This window comes from Gnatocerus cornutus, chromosome 9 (assembly GCF_029298725.1).
Source record: "Gnatocerus cornutus isolate USDA-ARS CGAHR chromosome 9, icGnaCorn1.1, whole genome shotgun sequence".
Taxonomy (NCBI): domain Eukaryota; kingdom Metazoa; phylum Arthropoda; class Insecta; order Coleoptera; family Tenebrionidae; genus Gnatocerus; species Gnatocerus cornutus.
Genome location: NC_142241.1, coordinates 13047438 through 13066558, shown reverse-complemented (window position 1 = coordinate 13066558; position 19121 = coordinate 13047438). Strand labels below are relative to the sequence as shown.

Genomic DNA, 19121 nt, shown 5'->3' with positions numbered 1-19121 from the left:
ACACCGCGACGAAATTCCCTACCGGACATTTTACAAAAATAGCGATTATGTTTATTTAAGAATCAAATTCGCTCACACTTCTCAAAGTCCCGCGTCTGTGCGGTGTCGCGTGTCAGCTTTGTCGCTTTCGCGAAATAAGAAAACATGAAATCGATATATAGTAAACTCTGATCATGTACCTCGTTTAATTTTTTAGTGCTTACAAATTTTGAATTTCATTCTTAACCTTTCACGAACATCTTCACTACCACAAAATTTTCCCGACACGTTGATTTGACAATAGGACCATGGATAAAGGAGATGATCGTAAATCTAAAACTTGTTACAAAGTTGTTTTGACTGGAGGTGAGTGTTTTATCCCCTTTCCGTGCCTTATAACTTTGGTTTTGTTTCAGGACCATGCGGTGGCAAAACCACCGGACAGACTAGATTGAGCACGTTTTTCGAAAATATGGGTTGGAAGGTAAAATCCGGCACTGTGTGGGTTTTCTTATTTCATTCTGTGGTTTCTTAGGTGTTCAGGGTGCCAGAAACCGCCTCAGTCCTGCTAAGGTATGTGTCATTAAAATTTTCCATGATTTCCCTATGAATTTCCCACTTAGTTGCTCTTAAAATAGTGTCAGTTTGAGCTTACATTAAACTTGCTTATTTATGTTTAAAATAAACCAGATTTAGGAATTTAGAATTAGAAGTTTGGCTCGATTAAAGAGGAGTCAGGAGGTCTGGTATATTTTTGAGTAGGATAAGTTTGGAACAATGCCCTAACATCACGTGGTTTCGTAAGAATTAGAGGCGAAATGGGCCAAATTGTATTTTCTGGTAGAAATTTGATCAGTCTTGACGGTAATTTGGAGGAACTGAAAACATTTTCGTGTTTGTTTTTGCATGGAAGTAAAACACGTGTTGGTTGCTTTATTTAAGAGCAATTGAGATAAAAACTAAAACTTAAAAGCAATTAAGATGACGGGTATTTATTTAGAGATTAATTTCGCACTTACCAAAATTTAGAGATCACAAGGCTAGGAAGTAACGACTATACTGTATACTCCAACTGTTACCAGCTCTTCTTGTCGAGGGTTAAACCCCTATTTATTCACGCTGATGCCATTTGCACAAATTAACTAAATATTCAAATTAAAAGGGATATAATAAACAATAAAAAGGTACATTTTACATACAAAACATTCTTAGGCATCCCTACATTTAGCTAACATCGAATATAATATCTTAAAATGCAAATTTTCTGTCGAGACGAATTTTCTTCGTAGTTTGTGCAAATTTTGCACCTAGCTCTTACGTCTGAAGTAACAAAATTTCAAGCTATTACAACTGTTGCGCAACATTACAGACCACTTTAAATACAAGAATAATATTTTGAAATTCTATCCATTTACAAATCGATTAGCTCAAAAACTGTTGAATTGTTTTTATTTACAATTACCTTTAGTCGTGCACGTTATCACAAAGATTACTCAATGGGAATGTCTGACCTTTTATAAGAGTAATAAAAAAATTGGGCGATACTGTTGTGATGACTTATTGAATAACAGAAATCAGCCAGTAATTCGAATGGTTTAAAAAATAAACCTTTCAAATATCTTTCTTGAGAAGTAATGTTTAATACTATTCTCCTCTATGGTGTAGTACACACTTGGTTTGCCATTTTTGGTTCACCCTGTAGGTTTTGAACTACTAACTTAATTTTTTTAACATCTTTTACAAAATATCTAAAAACATTGGGTGCAAACAGGTGTTTTTTAAATATTTATTTAACTAAAATCTTGAGACTTGGATGTCGTTTTAACAACTTTAACTTTTCTAACTCCAAATTATTTGTTAAAAAAAAGCGTTAAAATAATGCCTCAACAAATAGTTATTTGGTTCACATGCAATGCTATTTTAGAAGTCTGAGTAAAATTCCGAGGACGAGGCGGAGCAACAGCAAGACTTCCAAAAGCTTTTTCGGACGTGTGATCCACACTAGTTTTTAGGCCAACAAAATTTTAAAAATAAAAAAAAAAAACTGATCTATCGCCTTTAACTCTGCCAGGTTGCTCGTCTAACGACTATGTTGGAAATAAAACAATACATTCCTCTTCAGCAGATTCCTATCTATTAATAACAGTGCTATATCAATCGTTAAACAATAAAACTAACTAGTTTCCTTTTTGAAGGTCTAGGCTTATTTACGCGTCACCAAAAACGTTAAAAATGGACGGCGGTCTAAAAAAAAATAATATAAAAAACACGTTCCAAATGACAGTTATTTTTTACAAATTTTTCCGAGGTTGCTATGGTACCGAAGCTATTACCGCATCGGATGTGGAAATGGCTATTAATGCATTTAAATGAATGCGGAAATAACTGTGTTACAATAGCCAGATTAGGAAAAAGGATTATCAGATTTGGTACAAGTAATTTTCCTATTCTCAATTGAAATAACACATTTCTACAATGGAAAGTCGTAAAGATTAACGAAAACAAAAGCTATCGTACCTATTATTATTATTAATTGTAATTTTTGAAATTTTCTTTTTATTGTATTTTTTATTACTTTTTTTTTAATTCATATTGTTTATGAGTATGACTGAACGAAAATTTGTTTTATAGCCTGTTGAGCATTATTTATAAAATAAAATAATCATAAATTTGTTTTTAACTGTGAGAAAGAAATTAAAATGATAATATTTACTTTGGATTTTTGCATGAGCGCTAATCAATAAATGGCAAAATCTCAATATGTAATATGAGCAAATTTTCTAGAAGAAACTAATGCAAATGCAAATTGATTTCAGCATAAAATGTTAAATAATGAAATTTCCTTATTATGAAGTGTTTTACCGGACTCGACGGAATCCACAAAAAGAGTCCAAAAAGTTTGCAGTTTTGTCTGCAGCCCAAATTTGGCACATTAAAAAATATTGCATCTATTTCAAGCATTGTTTATGTTCCTTCAATTTGACCTATGAAAATAAATAAATAAAACGTAGTTGCTATTATCATTATCAGTATAATTTCCTTCTATGGAAGAGTTTCCACGATAAATGCAAGGCTGGGTGTTTTCCATGCCGATAAGGTAAAAAATAGCCTTATTTTGCGGAATCCCGAGATATAAAGCGCACCATAGTGACCATGCAAATTTTCTGCATTGTTTGAATGTGCAGTAATTTACACTGTGATCAAACAATGAAAAATTTGCAACGCAATTTTTCTAAACCCTTATCTAACGTATGCAACAATCCCTAAAAACGTTTTTTTTTGCAGTGGTGGAATCAAGTTCAGCGATCTAAGCGAAGAAGAAGGTGAGTTACTTAAAACGCAAAGCTAGAAAATTTTAGAGCAATCCAACTTGTGCTGTTTCTATTTCTGATTGTGATTAGATTGGATGAGACCCAGTTTTTTATGTAGCAACGCACATCCGTCCATCGATAAATCGATATCACTGCTTAGATCAAGCATGATTGCAATTGCGTCGGAAAAGCAATTATTTTTCGGGCTATTTTTACCCGAAAATCACATGCCAAGAACACAATGTAATTCATAAATTTTACATTTCAACGTTGCATTGACGTCACATTAAAAGTGTCGTTGATGGCGACAATTTTACGCATTTACCAAACACGGACGTGAAATGATTACGTAAAAGTAAGATTCTCGAGAAGGTCGTTCACTGGGTTTCTTTTTTTGATCACGTGCCGCCTTACTTGTGATAAATTTGTGGATTTCCTTGTAGGCATATTTACGTTTATTTAAAAGAAAAAAAGACGAAATACCGGATAAATTGAGTTCTGGTCGTTATCAACAGCCTTGACCTTAACTTAGTGTAATTGTGACCGTGAGACTCCGCTTTACGCCGAAAACCTACAAAACGTCTTTAGAAGGTTTCAAAGAGGTCGCGGATTTTTCTAGAGCCGTATCTGCTGCAATGTTTATCAAATTTACTGGGAATCGCTAATCACTCCTGTCGTTTTTATAATTAGCGTCCTTGTCAAAATCGTTTTAGCCGAACATAAATCGCTATTTAAAATCGTTACTGATGTCCTTGCGAAGCCACAATAAACTTTTGCAAAAAAATTCGTTGTAAAGCTTCGAGAACAGGGACGAAAGTCTGTTTTTGTTTTTTTTTTAAATAACCAATGACGTGCGTTAGACAAGTAAATATTTTCAATCACATGCCAGAGTAATTGTGGCCTCGAATGACGTGGTATTTTTGTGAAAAATGTTAATTGTTCTTTCAAAATTGTATTTTCATTGATTAAACGAACTCCAAGGTTGCACCATATTGAATCATAATATCATAAATAATAATAAAAGCACTGGAGTGTAAATATGACTCAGAGACCCCTTTTTGTTTAATCCGGACCTTGATATGCGAGTATGCAAAAATGGGATATTATGTAACGAGGGCAATGAAGAGCATGCTAGCGCTCGCGTCGGCAGATTCGTCGCGACATACCAAACTTTTTTTAATTCCAGTTTTTATTAAAACCTATTAAAACATGAAAAATGACAGCATAATAATAAGAAGTTTTCTGCCTTTCTCAGACGCCGACCTTCACATTTTCCGAAATTATGGAAAATTATATTTATGTTCACACATCGCCGGTTTCCTTTATAAATTAAATTATTTATGTCTTGACATTGAAAATACGATCCTTGAATGAATCAGCAGTGGGGCCCAACATTTCGTTTTGTTCCACGTTTAGTTGATTTATCGATTGTACTTCCAACTTTTTACAACCAGACATAAATACATTCTCTTATTCTTTATCTGTTGACGCACGAATGCAGGTGGGCCTTTTTGCGTCCAAAGAGCGGAATTGCGACAATTAAGTGTGTCAAAAATAGGAAGAGTATTGACCTTCATTTGAAGATATTGCATCGTTATCAGAATTCGCGCGGTCACGCTGTCTTTTGGCCGAGATAAGAAAATAATTCCAAATAAACTGCCATTGTTTACAGAGCCTCATTTTTGGTATCAAAGTCCTTCAAGTTCTCGTTCCCTTAAATGTGTAAATCAACAGGTCAGTTTCTTAGAGGAAGACTTGGCCGAATCCCAGAACGAAGACGTATTTTTAGATAACCGTTTAAAGTTCATCGTTAGTAGACACAAATACTGTCTGGCTGAAAAACTAAAGACCAACGTCACCTTGTGGCTTTTGCGGACGTTTTTTCTATTCGAAGGTTTTTCTCGTGAGAAATAAAAGCCGCCCACGCCGTGTTTTTCCGATTCGAAATTAGCTTCTATTTAAGTCGATTAGATGGACTTCCTGGCTTAAAAATGAACGCTCTGGAATTTATCTGGCGCTTATTCAAGACTATTTTGTTGCATTTCCACACAGAAGTGAATAATATGTTTCCGTAGAATTCCACCAACGCAGTGACAATTTCAACCCTGTCCAGTCTAATCATAAACTAACGCAACGTAAGGGACAGACTCTTAGGACGTGGTATTTTTACCCCCTTACTGTTTTATTTTTTTTAATTTCTCCCCATTTTCGTTGACTGTATATTTCTTAAAGCCCGTGGTCTTCAGACGAAAATTCATGGGAGCAAAGCTGAAGCACCGGCCCATTGCGAGGGTAAGAAAAGTTGTCATAATGCTCCAAATTGTACTGCTAACAAGGGAGCTTTCGTGTTTTAGTCTCTGATGCCATCACGTGATGTCTTTGACAAAATTAAATATAATCGATTTCGATGGATAATTGGGGTTGAACATGAACATTATTAGGCACGCCATGTCGTAGATTATTTCTTAGAATTTTTATTTGGTCTTAATATGGAATTATTGTTGAACAGAAATACGTGCGCAGTACCTAAAAAATAAATTCGGCGGTGTTTGATGGTTTTATTTTATTAATTTCTTTATCAACAAAATGTACTGGAGAAGTGGAAAGTCATTTTTAAAGCGTTCATTTTGATTCATTAGATCTGTTAAAAATTATTAAATTAAAAATGTTTTTTTTTTTAGTTTCTACACCGTTTTAATAAGCCAATTTAATAAGCTTTCTAATGACCTATAAAACTCATCGCTAGGGTTAATATTTTCCATGATATTTTTGGATATTTTATCCTAAAAATTCACTTTTTCATTATTTTTAAATGCAATTTTGCATATAACACAAGAATTGTTACGTCGATTTTCCATTGTATTGCTGTCTCGTATTGTTTAGAATTTACTAAATCTTTTTGTGTTTTTTTTACGATTTCATTGAAAAATCGATACGATTGTTTACAAAATCGTAATTTCTAGGCATATATTAAATTTTAAAATAAAAAACTTTAAACTAACGCAGCCGAGTAGATAAGCGCCATAACATGCGAGTGTAATACTATGCTTTATCTACGACCATTTACTGAAATAAGTTTAATAAAATTTTATCAACGAAAAATGTATTAAAAAAAAATAGGAGTTACAAGGCAGTTATTATGGTGATTATGATTATGTTAGAGGATTTGGTGTAGAACCTACAAAATTAACTGAATGCAAAAATAAAAATCACTAATTTCTTTGACTGACTAATTAAATTTTTTAGAAATCGGAACAAGTGCAAACATTTTCAAATTGTTTTCGTACAAATTTTTAATATGAGTGAGTTCAAAGTGTGTTAGAAGGCAAAACATAGAAATTACTATCGCGGAATCAAAATTTCGAACATCACTTTTTGACATGGCAATGTAAATCAAGCTTTATTGTCATTGTGACTGACATACAAAGTAAATTTCTGACACTTGCTGAGTCTTTTATAAATTTTAAGGTTATAAAGACAAAGGACAGTTTACAATTTTTAAACATCAATCAATTTGATGTTCGAAATTTTGTTTCCGCGATAGTAACTGAATGGAATTATTGTCAAAATATAAATTGACATTTTTTTTCATAACTCACTTCGCTTTTTTTACTGTTCCAGTACAAAATTTGTTAACTTGTGTTATTTAACAATAAATGTGTTAATTAAGGCGATCTCTCATTCATCGAGTCATTAATACACAATTTTATTTAACAAGTTAAGACATTTGATTGGCAGAAATATAGTCACGTGTCACTTTAACATAGTGTTAAATATTTAATGCAAATTACAGCTTCAGAAAACCGCGGCTTAGATACAGTAGGCTCGGATAATTTGAAATTCAAGGGTCCTGGTAAAAAGTTCAAATTATCGAGAGTTTGGGAGGGAAAATTTCCAATTATATTGTTGGCCCAAAATACATTGAAATTTTTTAATTTATCGAGAGGAATTAAGGGGACCGGAAAAAACTTCAAATTATCGAGAATCTACCGTATTTCAAATAGTCCACATGTCGAGACTACATTCTTATTCCATTAAATTTCTAAGATTTCTTCCATACTTGACTCTTAAGTAATGCTATTTATGAAATAAAGTCGTTTTTAAAGTAACTGTGTCAATTCCTTTGGTTACATATTTTAATAGCTTATCACGATTAATGAAGATAGCGGAAAAAATTGGGAAATCCCTCAAATTTAGGTGTCTCAATCTGACTTTGATTTTCACATGTAGGTTATGTTATTATTAATAGCCGAGTGAAGGCAGGATATGACTGAGTGAGCCACCTGCCTGGCGAGCGTTTGACCTGTAAATTTTTCGAGTTCTACGCACATATTTAGGCCCTATTTTAAAATCGTTTAATAATGCGGTCATTAATGTATGATTTCTCTCTGCGCTCAATAATTGTAGGAAATATCTTTATTTTGTGGAAATAATTCTTTACTACTTCGAGCTCAACGGTATGGTTATCATTTCCTTGATCCTTGTGCCTATTTTCGCTTTTTTTGCTTTTACCATATTCTAGAGTAGTTACTTTTTACACAGAATTTTTATTACATTTATTACGAATGGCAACGCAGCGTTTTTATAATGCTCTTTTTTCTTTCAGCCATCAAATTTCAAGAAAACCTCTTAAAGACAATGATACAGATCGAGAATACCTTTTTTGAACTTGGTAAATCTTGCAAACAAAATTGTCTTATAATTTGTGATAGAGGTGCCATGGATGCGTCAGCATGTAGGTCTCTCTTTTCTACTTCTTTTTTTTGTAATGAAGGAAATTACAGTTATAACCAAAGAAAAGTGGGAACATATAATGAAAGACAACAACTGGAATAGCGTCGAATTGCGAGATAATCGCTACAATCAAATTATACATATGGTTTCTGCAGCTAAAGGAGCGGAAGAATTTTACTCCATTGAAGTACGTAAAAACTTGTGCACATTTCTTTTCTAAAACTTTATTTTTAGGATCACACTTGTCGCTCCGAGGGCGTAGAACTGGCTCGAGAGTTAGACTCCAATGCCGCCGCTTCGTGGGTTGGTCACCCATATTTCGACGTAATTGACAACTCCACCGACTTCGAAGGTAAAATTCGAAGAATGATTGGATCGGTGTGCCACAAAATCGGCATCGACACTGGCGACAGACTCCTGAAGAACTCCCGCAAATTGAAGTTTTTGGTCAAGGGTCCTCTTCCCAAAGACTCGGTTTTCCCACCATTTCAAGATTTCGAAGTCATTCATAATTATTTACAATCGAATTCGCCAATTCAAGTCAGATTGCGTAAGAGAGGACAGAAAGGTGAGAAACGAAAGATCCGTTATTTGTAGCACTTTTTAGTTTGTTTCGTTACTTTCGTTGTATTTGTAGATTTGATGCAAATATATTGAAAAGTATATTGGGGGTTTTTATTTTATTACTAACGCATGTTAATATCGTCGCGGCGGGGGAATCCCAATTGTTTATGTAAACTAAATTTATTTTGAACTTACAGGGCATTACAGTTATATTCACACTATGCGACGTCAAAATCAACCTGGCGGTCAGATAATCGAAGTGAAAACTCAAATTACACATCGAGACTATATAAATCTCTTGACGCAAAAGGACAATTCGCATTTTACTATTTTCAAAAAGCGGCGTTGTTTTATTTACAACAATCAGTACTTTCAGCTCGACATCTACGAGCAACCTAGTCATCCCAGGTAATGGTTCATAGCACGCCAGAGTTTAATCACGAGCTATGTTACCCCTGTGCTTTTCCAGGTGTAAAGGTTTAATGCTTCTTGAGACCTACTCAGCGCTCGATGAGGCCGATTTAAAGGAAACTCTACCAAAGTTCCTCCAGATCGAGAAAGAAGTGACTGGAAACTCAGATTATTCAATGTTTAATTTGTCGCTGAGAGAAGACTGGAAAACGTCGAAGAAATACTGGTCCTACCACCCCAGCGAAGACCCACTTACCAATGGCTTGGATTGTAAAAAAGCGTTGAAAATGAACGGTCATAACGGTGTGAAGGGTAAAGAATGCAATGGAAAAGCTTAATTTAACTTTGTTTGTCGCGGTGTAGTCGCGGTTTTGGTCGCGCGACCAAAGTCGCGGCCTACATTATTTTAAGTTCTATTCTTTATTACTTATTTAGAAATTTGTAAGCTTTTTTCATAGACAGTATTTTAATGTCGTAGTTAAATGTGATTTACATTCTAAGACCAGTGGTTACATCGGTTTAGTTTACTTCACTCTGTATATTAGCAGGTTTAATATTTGTACATCTTGTAGACGAAGTAAACATTGTAGTAGCTACAAACTAAATTAATTTATTTATTGACGAAAATAAGTCACAATACGATTTTTTTTTAATTTGGATTTCTTTGGAAGCAGTGGTTCTCAACCTCGGTTGATAAGCACTGCTGTTGTGACTTCATCTGACCAGTGAACTGAAACAAAATTCGAATGTACCTGTTTTTATATTTATTCAAATTTTTATTATGTAAATAAAGCGTGTGGGATACTTAACAACCAAATATAACCGCCTGTATTGGGGGCTGTGGTGTTTCGCACCAGTACAAAGATGCCAAGTCATTTTAAAAGTCGCCTCTTTGTGTTAGCGACAAGTTGAAATGTTCCTTATGTAAAAAATGTACAGGGCGAAAAAATTTCGTTGCATTTATGGATGTATCATCTCTGCGACAAGTCGCAATTCTTCGCTTAGTATTTTGTGTACTTACAAAGGCACATTGCCACTGTCATGACAATGTAACTTTTCAGGCTGTTTTTGGGAGCCTCTTCAATAAATAATCACATTAATTCGTTTCATTTTTATTGACAAAAGATAAATAAAAAGTTACTTTTGGTTTACATAATTCTTCATTACTTTTTTTCCTGGGACCAGTCCTTGGGTTAATCCCGGCCGTTTTTTTCTTTTCTGTGCGTTCTGCAATACCGCCTCGTGTTTGATTTTCTCCAACTCGTCTGTTGAAGGCTCCGGTAAACTCTGTTTCTGACATATAACAGTCTGTTGAATCTTCCTTTCACTAGCTAATTGTTCTTGAGATTTCTGCAAATCTGAGTCATGGGCGTATTTACAATTGTGGCCAAATCGACAACGTCCTTTCCTGTAATTCCAACAGATTTTTTTCCCATTGATAACAACCGCGTTGTCTTTCGCATCCACCATCTTCACGTGTTTTTGTAAAATCGCTGCTTTGGCGTTTTCTGCTTGTATGAAAGGATTGTTGAAAACCGAAGTCTTTGAGTCAGTGTCACCGCCCCCTAGGAAACTCGGCGTTGGGAGCTTGGGCGCCACCTTTTCAGAGGCCCTAAAACAGTCAGAGCTGACCCGATTTTTACATCATTGGTGCTTAAAATGAAGAACCACAAGAAAAAGTTGCGAGGTTAGAATTTCGTTTGGGAAGTCGCACTTTACCTGTTGGGCACTGACACGTCTTCCTCGGACTCTGAACTGGAGGAGGAGTCGTCGTAATCGGGAACAAGAGACATTTTAAGTCATGAGAGGAATCGATGCTGCCTGTTTGAAACCAGAAGTGAGGTTATGTTGACAACAAACGTCAAATGAAATTTTCGGTTAAATTGACTCGGGGGGCTATTTTTTTGGTACTGAAAACAAGCCTGGCTCTTCTTGAATCCGTTTCGTTGTTTTATCATTTTGTACTAATTTAGCTCCAAAATTTAAAAAGAATCTGGTAACTTTTACGTATTATACAAGTTCCAGTTGAATTTCGATTCACACAATATTTATTACTAATTGAGAAGGATTGAGAATTAGATCAGTTGCATCACCGTTTTAATTGGGCCAGCTACCATTGACTTTAAGTAAATAACCTAGATGGTGCAAAGTACCCGCCATGATGGTCCTACTCACCAGCCATATTTGTATTCAAATTTATACGCAACTCGCAATTCTCAAGTGTAATGTTTTACTCTAAGTTGAAATAAACCACTGAAAATAGTCGGACAGATAAGATTTTAGATAATTCACTGTACAGTATTGTATTACTGGCTGCATATGAAAAAACTTGTAACGACAAAAAAAACACTTCTAAAATATTGAATTTGCTAAATGATGCATAGTATAAGTAGAATAAGATATTTTGCAGAATAATAAAAAATTTTTAGTTTTGAAGTCGGCCAAATATTTATCTTCACAAAAATTGCACGTAAAGCAGGCAACCAACAATACAGTTGGCTATTATGCAAGTTACAGTCGAATTTCGAGTCGTCGTCTCACATTAGTCGAAATTTCTTCGAGAACTAGGATTTCGGACATTTATTTGAATTTTCGCGCAAAAATAATGACAACAATGGGGCGGTCTTAATTCACCGACGAATAAACGCGAAGGGCAGTTTTTTCCGAGGTTTCGTAATGACTTTATCACTTTGTTTAATTAGTTGAGCGGTGCGACTTGGAGGAGTCGGATGTGTTTGTGCATGTAAAGTGAAATTGTGCCGTTTTAGGATTTGAATTGAAAGGTAGGTGCTAAATGAGTTTATTTGAGAACCACGCAGGGCAGAAATATTTCGCGAAACTTTTCATTCATAAGTTTTAAAAGTCTACTTCTTGTTTAAAATAAGACGTGCTTAAGCGTAATTCGATGCGCAGCTTAGTTGATATAGCTTTAAATTAACTTCTCTAGTGGATAGATACAGTAATTTACAGGAAATGTCGGGTTTATTTCTTTTTAATTTCGCGCTTTTGAAATTGAATAGTTGCAGGGTATTAGTAACAGATAATTTACTTAGAACCGTTTTAATTTAGACATTTCCATTTCGTCTTAGTGTCTCCGAACTTTTCGTTTAATAATTTAAACAATATTGCTTTTGTATAAAAGTGGATAGCTACAGTAATTTCTACAAAACATTCGGTTTATTCCCTTTTAAATTTCATGATTTTGGGAGTGCAGTCGGGCCTTTGTTAGCGAACAATTTTTTGCACAATAAGAAAAACGGTTAGGTAATCATGTAATCCCATTTAATTACTTGATCATGTGTCCAGGCCTTTGTCTGCATCAATTAATTTTTTCGGAATGACGTAAAAGAGTTTTTGGTAATCACGTAATCGCACCTATTTAATTAGTTGGAAGGGCAGTTGTGCAGTGGTTCTTGTCGAAGACAGACGTGTTTGTGAGGAATAAAGCGACTTTGGAATTGAACTGTTGCAGGGTGAGTATTAGTAATGGTTTATTTAGGGACGTTGCGGTTTAGACACATTTCGCGTTAGTTTATTAATTGTAACAATTTCGCTTTTGTTTAAAGTTAACTGTGTTTAAATGTTATTCAATGCGCGGCTTATTTGAGAAGTTTGATTTCAATTTGTTTATTTATTTGTTTATTTCAGATTACTTTTGGGAACTGGATGGATGGAGCGAAAATGCAACAATGGATGGATGGAACAGGCCTGGATTTCTTCAGTGGTGCTAGCACTCAACGTCGCAACGCTCTAATTCATTTCTTTTTCTTTCAGGAATTGTTAGGAAGTTTTTAATGTTTTTTATGTTTTAGATTGTAGCAGACTTCAAAGTGGAGGACTTCAAGGAACATCTTCGTGGGTGCTAGCACTCAACTCCATCGTCCTCAACAAACTTCTTGTTTATTTTAACTAATTTCTTTTTGTTTCAGGGACTTGCAAAGAGGTTTTTAATGTTTTGAATGTTTTAGATTGTAGCAGAGTTCGATGAGGATGACAGGACTTCAAGGAATGACGTGGGTGCTAACGTTCAACTTCATTTAGAACTGGATGAACTCACTTTTTGACTCATTTGATTAATTTCTGTTTGTTTTAGATGTGTTCTGGTGAGGATGACAACAACTTCAAGGAAATTTCAGTTCCACTTTCATCCGTGTTTTTTCCTAGTTTTAATTAATTTCTTAATTTCAGAGCTCGCGTGTACCTAGTATAGTTAGTTAAGTTAGCAAGTAGGTTAGCACGTAAGTTTAGCAAAAAAGTTATAAAATAAGATTTAGAATAAGTTATAAAATAAGTTTGGAACTAACAAAATGTAATAGGTGCGCAAATAATATTTTGTAATTGGAATCTTTTAACCAGATCTAACTGTTGGGAACTAACATTCTGGAAAATTGTTAATACGGAACTAACACGAATATGTATAACGTAATATGTTTCAGAATTTAAAATTCTACAGGAGTTCAACTTCCAGGTCCATCTTCAAGATTGCGAAGATTCAACGCCTCGGTCAGCAATCAAGTGTCATTTTATTTATACTAGATTCCTTTTCAGGGCTCGTCTAGGAGTTTTTAATGTTCTGAATGTTACAGAGAGCAGCCGTCTTCGAGGTGGAGGACAGGACATCGACTTCCAGGACCGTCTTCAAGAGTGCGAGGATTCAACGCCCCGGCCAGCAAGCAAGTGTCATTTTATTTATACTAGATTCCTTTTCAGGGCTCGTCTAGGAGTTTTTAATGTTCTGAATGTTACAGAGAGCAGCAGTCGTCGAGGTGGAGGACAGGACATCGACTTCCAGGACCGTCTTCAAGAGTGCGAGGATTCAACGCCCCGGCCAGCAAGCAAGTGTCATTTTATTTATACTAGATTCCTTTTCAGGGCTCGTCTAGGAGTTTTTAATGTTCTGAATGTTACAGAGAGCAGCAGTCGTCGAGGTGGAGGACAGGACATCGACTTCCAGGACCGTCTTCAAGAGTGCGAGGATTCAACGCCCCGGCCAGCAAGCAAGTGTCATTTTATTTATACTAGATTCCTTTTCAGGGCTCGTCTAGGAGTTTTTAATGTTCTGAATGTTACAGAGAGCAGCCGTCGTCGAGGTGGAGGACATGACATCGACTTCCAGGACCGTCTTCAAGAGTGCGAGGATTCAACGCCCCGGCCAGCAAGCAAGTGTCATTTTATTTATACTAGATTCCTTTTCAGGGCTCGTCTAGGAGTTTTTAATGTTCTGAATGTTACAGAGAGCAGCCGTCGTCGAGGTGGAGGACAGGACATCGACTTCCAGGACCGTCTTCAAGAGTGCGAGGATTCAACGCCCCGGCCAGCAAGCAAGTGTCATTTTATTTATACTAGATTCCTTTTCAGGGCTCGTCTAGGAGTTTTTAATGTTCTGAATGTTACAGAGAGCAGCAGTCGTCGAGATGGAGGACAGGACATCGACTTCCAGGACCGTCTTCAAGAGTGCGAGGATTCAACGCCCCGGCCAGCAAGCAAGTGTCATTTTATTTATACTAGATTCCTTTTCAGGGCTCGTCTAGGAGTTTTTAATGTTCTGAATGTTACAGAGAGCAGCAGTCGTCGAGATGGAGGACAGGACATCGACTTCCAGGACCGTCTTCAAGAGTGCGAGGATTCAACGCCCCGGCCAGCAAGCAAGTGTCATTTTATTTATACTAGATTCCTTTTCAGGGCTCGTCTAGGAGTTTTTAATGTTCTGAATGTTACAGAGAGCAGCAGTCGTCGAGGTGGAGGACAGGACATCGACTTCCAGGACCGTCTTCAAGAGTGCGAGGATTCAACGCCCCGGCCAGCAAGCAAGTGTCATTTTATTTATACTAGATTCCTTTTCAGGGCTCGTCTAGGAGTTTTTAATGTTCTGAATGTTACAGAGAGCAGCCGTCGTCGAGGTGGAGGACATGACATCGACTTCCAGGACCGTCTTCAAGAGTGCGAGGATTCAACGCCCCGGCCAGCAAGCAAGTGTCATTTTATTTATACTAGATTCCTTTTCAGGGCTCGTCTAGGAGTTTTTAATGTTCTGAATGTTACAGAGAGCAGCCGTCGTCGAGGTGGAGGACATGACATCGACTTCCAGGACCGTCTTCAAGAGTGCGAGGATTCAACGCCCCGGCCAGCAAGCAAGTGTCATTTTATTTATACTAGATTCCTTTTCAGGGCTCGTCTAGGAGTTTTTAATGTTCTGAATGTTACAGAGAGCAGCAGTCGTCGAGGTGGAGGACAGGACATCGACTTCCAGGACCGTCTTCAAGAGTGCGAGGATTCAACGCCCCGGCCAGCAAGCAAGTGTCATTTTATTTATACTAGATTCCTTTTCAGGGCTCGTCTAGGAGTTTTTAATGTTCTGAATGTTACAGAGAGCAGCAGTCGTCGAGGTGGAGGACAGGACATCGACTTCCAGGACCGTCTTCAAGAGTGCGAGGATTCAACGCCCCGGCCAGCAAGCAAGTGTCATTTTATTTATACTAGATTCCTTTTCAGGGCTCGTCTAGGAGTTTTTAATGTTCTGAATGTTACAGAGAGCAGCCGTCGTCGAGGTGGAGGACAGGACATCGACTTCCAGGACCGTCTTCAAGAGTGCGAGGATTCAACGCCCCGGCCAGCAAGCAAGTGTCATTTTATTTATACTAGATTCCTTTTCAGGGCTCGTCTAGGAGTTTTTAATGTTCTGAATGTTACAGAGAGCAGCCGTCGTCGAGGTGGAGGACAGGACATCGACTTCCAGGACCGTCTTCAAGAGTGCGAGGATTCAACGCCCCGGCCAGCAAGCAAGTGTCATTTTATTTATACTAGATTCCTTTTCAGGGCTCGTCTAGGAGTTTTTAATGTTCTGAATGTTACAGAGAGCAGCCGTCGTCGAGGTGGAGGACAGGACATCGACTTACAGGACCGTCTTCAAGAGTGCGAGGATTCAACGCCCCGGCCAGCAAGCAAGTGTCATTTTATTTATACTAGATTCCTTTTCAGGGCTCGTCTAGGAGTTTTTAATGTTCTGAATGTTACAGGGAACAGCCGTCATCGAGGTGGAGGACAGGACATCGACTTCCAGGACCGTCTTCAAGAGTGCGAGGATTCAACGCCCCGGCCAGCAAGCAAGTGTCATTTTATTTATACTAGATTCCTTTTCAGGGCTCGTCTAGGAGTTTTTAATGTTCTGAATGTTACAGAGAGCAGCCGTCTTCGAGGTGGAGGACAGGACATCGACTTCCAGGACCGTCTTCAAGAGTGCGAGGATTCAACGCCCCCGGCCAGCAAGCAAGTGTCATTTTATTTATACTAGATTCCTTTTCAGGGCTCGTCTAGGAGTTTTTAATGTTCTGAATGTTACAGAGAGCAGCAGTCGTCGAGGTGGAGGACAGGACATCGACTTCCAGGACCGTCTTCAAGAGTGCGAGGATTCAACGCCCCGGCCAGCAAGCAAGTGTCATTTTATTTATACTAGATTCTTTTTCAGGGCTTGTCTAGGAGTTTTTAATGTATTGAATATTACAGAAAGTTGCCGACATCGAGGTGGACTTTCAGGACCGTCTTCATGAGACTTCTTGTCATTAATGTATTTTGTTCTTCATTTCAGAGCTCACCTGTACCTAAGTATAGTTAGTTAAGTTAGCAATTAAGTTAGCAATTAAGTTAGCAAATAAGTTTACAATGTAAATTATGCAAAAAAGTTTTAGAATAAGTTAATATAAGTGCATGCATGTCACAAAATGGGATAATAAGTAAATATAAATAACATTAAGTTTTTAACAAGATCTAACTGGGAAACTAATGGTACTAACGCCATTATGTGATGTAATATGTTTCAGATTTAACAATCCACCAGGTCGGGCTGTCAGCGTAGAAGATGTCGACGACAGGTTTGAGTTTCTAATCCATTTCTCTTTCAGGTTTGAAAATGTTGAGTGCTAGCACCGGTTTGTATCTTTTTTAATCTTTGTTGTTTTGTTTTGTGTTCTTTGTTTCAGATAGCAGAGTTCTGCAGAGTTCCCTTGGTCACTTGTGGAGCGCTTGCGCCCACTACACCATGGCCGGCCGGCCGAAAGGTCGGCCGGTCTCACCGAAAGAAATTGTTTCCAGAGCAGAAACTGCAAGAGTTCGAGGATCTCTCAAGCGGTTCGTGGATTCTGAAGTTTCCGGAGATGTGCCTACAAATAAAGCGATAAGTTTCTAACCGTTTCTCTTTTAGGTTTGAAAATGTTAAGTGCTAGCACCCACTTGTATCCTTTTTTAATTTTTGTTGATTTGTTTTGTGTTGTGTTATTTTGTTTCAGTTAGCAGAGTTCTGCAGGGTTCCCTTGGTCACTTGTGGAGCGCTAGCGCCCACTACACCAGGGTCGGCCGGCCTTCGGGCCGGCCGGTCCCAAACTAAAGAAATTGTTTCCAGAGCAAAAACTGCAGGAGTCCGAGGATCCCTCAGGCGGTTCCTGGATTTGGAAGTTCCTGGAGATGTTTCCACAAAAGTGATAAGTTTCTAACTCTTTTCTCTTTCAGATTTGAAAATGTTGAGTGCTAGCACTGGTTTGTATCTTTTTTTTAACTTTTGCTTTGTTTTGTGTTGTGTTGCTTGTTTTAGATAGCAGAGTTCTGCAGGGTTCCCTTGGTCACTTGTGGAGCGCTAGCGCCCACTACACCAGGGTCGGCCGGCCTTCGGGCCGGCCGGTCCCAAACTAAAGAAATTGTTTCCAGAGCAAAAACTGCAGGAGTCCGAGGATCTCTCAGGCGGTTCCTGGATTTGGAAGTTCCTGGAGATGTTTCCACAAAAGTGATAAGTTTCTAACTCTTTTCTCTTTCAGATTTGAAAATGTTGAGTGCTAGCACTGGTTTGTATCTTTTTTTTAACTTTTGCTTTGTTTTGTGTTGTGTTGCTTGTTTTAGATAGCAGAGTTCTGCAGAGTTCCCTTGGTCACTTGTGGAGCGCTTGCGCCCACTACACCAGGGCCGGCCGGCCGAAAGGTCGGCCGGTCTCACCGAATGAAATTGTTTCCAGAGCAGAAACTGCAAGAGTTCGAGATCTCTCAAGCGGTTCGTGGATTCTGAAGTTTCCGGAGATGTGCCTACAAATAAAGCGATAAGTTTCTAACCGTTTCTCTTTTAGGTTTGAAAATGTTAAGTGCTAGCACCCACTTGTATCCTTTTTTAATTTTTGTTGATTTGTTTTGTGTTGTGTTATTTTGTTTCAGTTAGCAGAGTTCTGCAGGGTTCCCTTGGTCACTTGTGGAGCGCTAGCGCCCACTACACCAGGGTCGGCCGGCCTTCGGGCCGGCCGGTCCCAAACTAAAGAAATTGTTTCCAGAGCAAAAACTGCAGGAGTCCGAGGATCCCTCAGGCGGTTCCTGGATTTGGAAGTTCCTGGAGATGTTTCCACAAAAGTGATAAGTTTCTAACTCTTTTCTCTTTCAGATTTGAAAATGTTGAGTGCTAGCACTGGTTTGTATCTTTTTTTTAACTTTTGCTTTGTTTTGTGTTGTGTTGCTTGTTTTAGATAGCAGAGTTCTGCAGAGTTTTCTTGGTCACTTGTGGAGCGCTTGCGCCCACTACACCAGGGCCGGCCGGCCGAAAGGCCGGCCGGTCTCACCAAAAGAAGCTGTTTCCAGAGCAGATACTGCAGAAGTCCAAGAATCTCTCAGACGGTTTCTAGATTTAGAAGTTCCTGGAGATGTTTCGACAAAAGTGATAAGTTTCTAACTCTTTTCTCTTTCAGGTTTGAAAATGTTGAGTGCTAGCATCCACTGGGTAACTTTTGTTTATTTTGTTCTTTTGCATTTGCTTTTGTTCGTGTTTGTGTCTCATTTTCCAGATATCTAGGGTTCCCCTGGCCACCAGACCAGAAGATATGAATTGAAAGACATCTCCAAAAGGTTAACAGATGACAACAGTTCGAGCTCCTCATCGTCTACAGCTAGGGGGTGGAGACCCCTGGTGAGTGTACATTTGTTTCCTTCACTATCAGATAAAACACGTGTTGCTCTCTTTTGTTTCGAGTTTCGAGTCAATCATTGAGGATCCATTTCTGGAAGGCCCAGTCAGGCGGATTGGACGATCCTTCTTCTTACTCTTGGATTCGAAATTTCGTTCAAGGGCGAGCGACAGTGTTTAACATTTAAACTGAAG

At 37.8% G+C, this 19121-nt stretch overlaps 2 protein-coding genes across 4 annotated transcripts; one reads left to right on the top strand and one right to left on the bottom strand.

Moving 5' to 3' along the window:
- Position 1: 1 nt before the first annotated feature.
- Positions 2-10099, top strand: Ttd14 (TRPL translocation defect 14). 2 transcript variants are annotated; one of them, XM_088046714.1, is made up of 10 exons: positions 2-345; positions 396-463; positions 515-552; positions 3265-3302; positions 5523-5582; positions 7897-8025; positions 8075-8211; positions 8259-8592; positions 8786-8996; positions 9058-10099. In XM_088046714.1, exons 1-10 carry the CDS (start codon positions 288-290, stop codon positions 9335-9337), a joined length of 1353 nt encoding a protein of 450 aa, XP_087902840.1. In that variant the 5' UTR covers positions 2-287; the 3' UTR covers positions 9338-10099. The 2 variants fall into 2 exon arrangements, with proteins under 2 accessions (XP_087902840.1, XP_087902841.1); XM_088046715.1 differs by lacking the exon at positions 5523-5582 and having other exon boundaries at positions 4-345.
- LOC148168956 (uncharacterized) lies at positions 10096-11258 on the bottom strand. Of its 2 annotated transcripts, XM_088046716.1 has the most exons (3): positions 11175-11258; positions 10719-10820; positions 10096-10626 (listed from the first exon to the last, which is right to left on the bottom strand). In XM_088046716.1, the coding sequence occupies exons 2-3, from the start codon at positions 10790-10792 to the stop codon at positions 10137-10139; spliced, it is 564 nt and encodes a 187-aa protein (XP_087902842.1). In that variant the 5' UTR covers positions 10793-10820; positions 11175-11258; the 3' UTR covers positions 10096-10136. The 2 variants fall into 2 exon arrangements, with proteins under 2 accessions (XP_087902842.1, XP_087902843.1); XM_088046717.1 differs by having other exon boundaries at positions 10096-10611; positions 10719-11256.
- Between the last annotated feature and the right edge of the window lie 7863 nt (positions 11259-19121).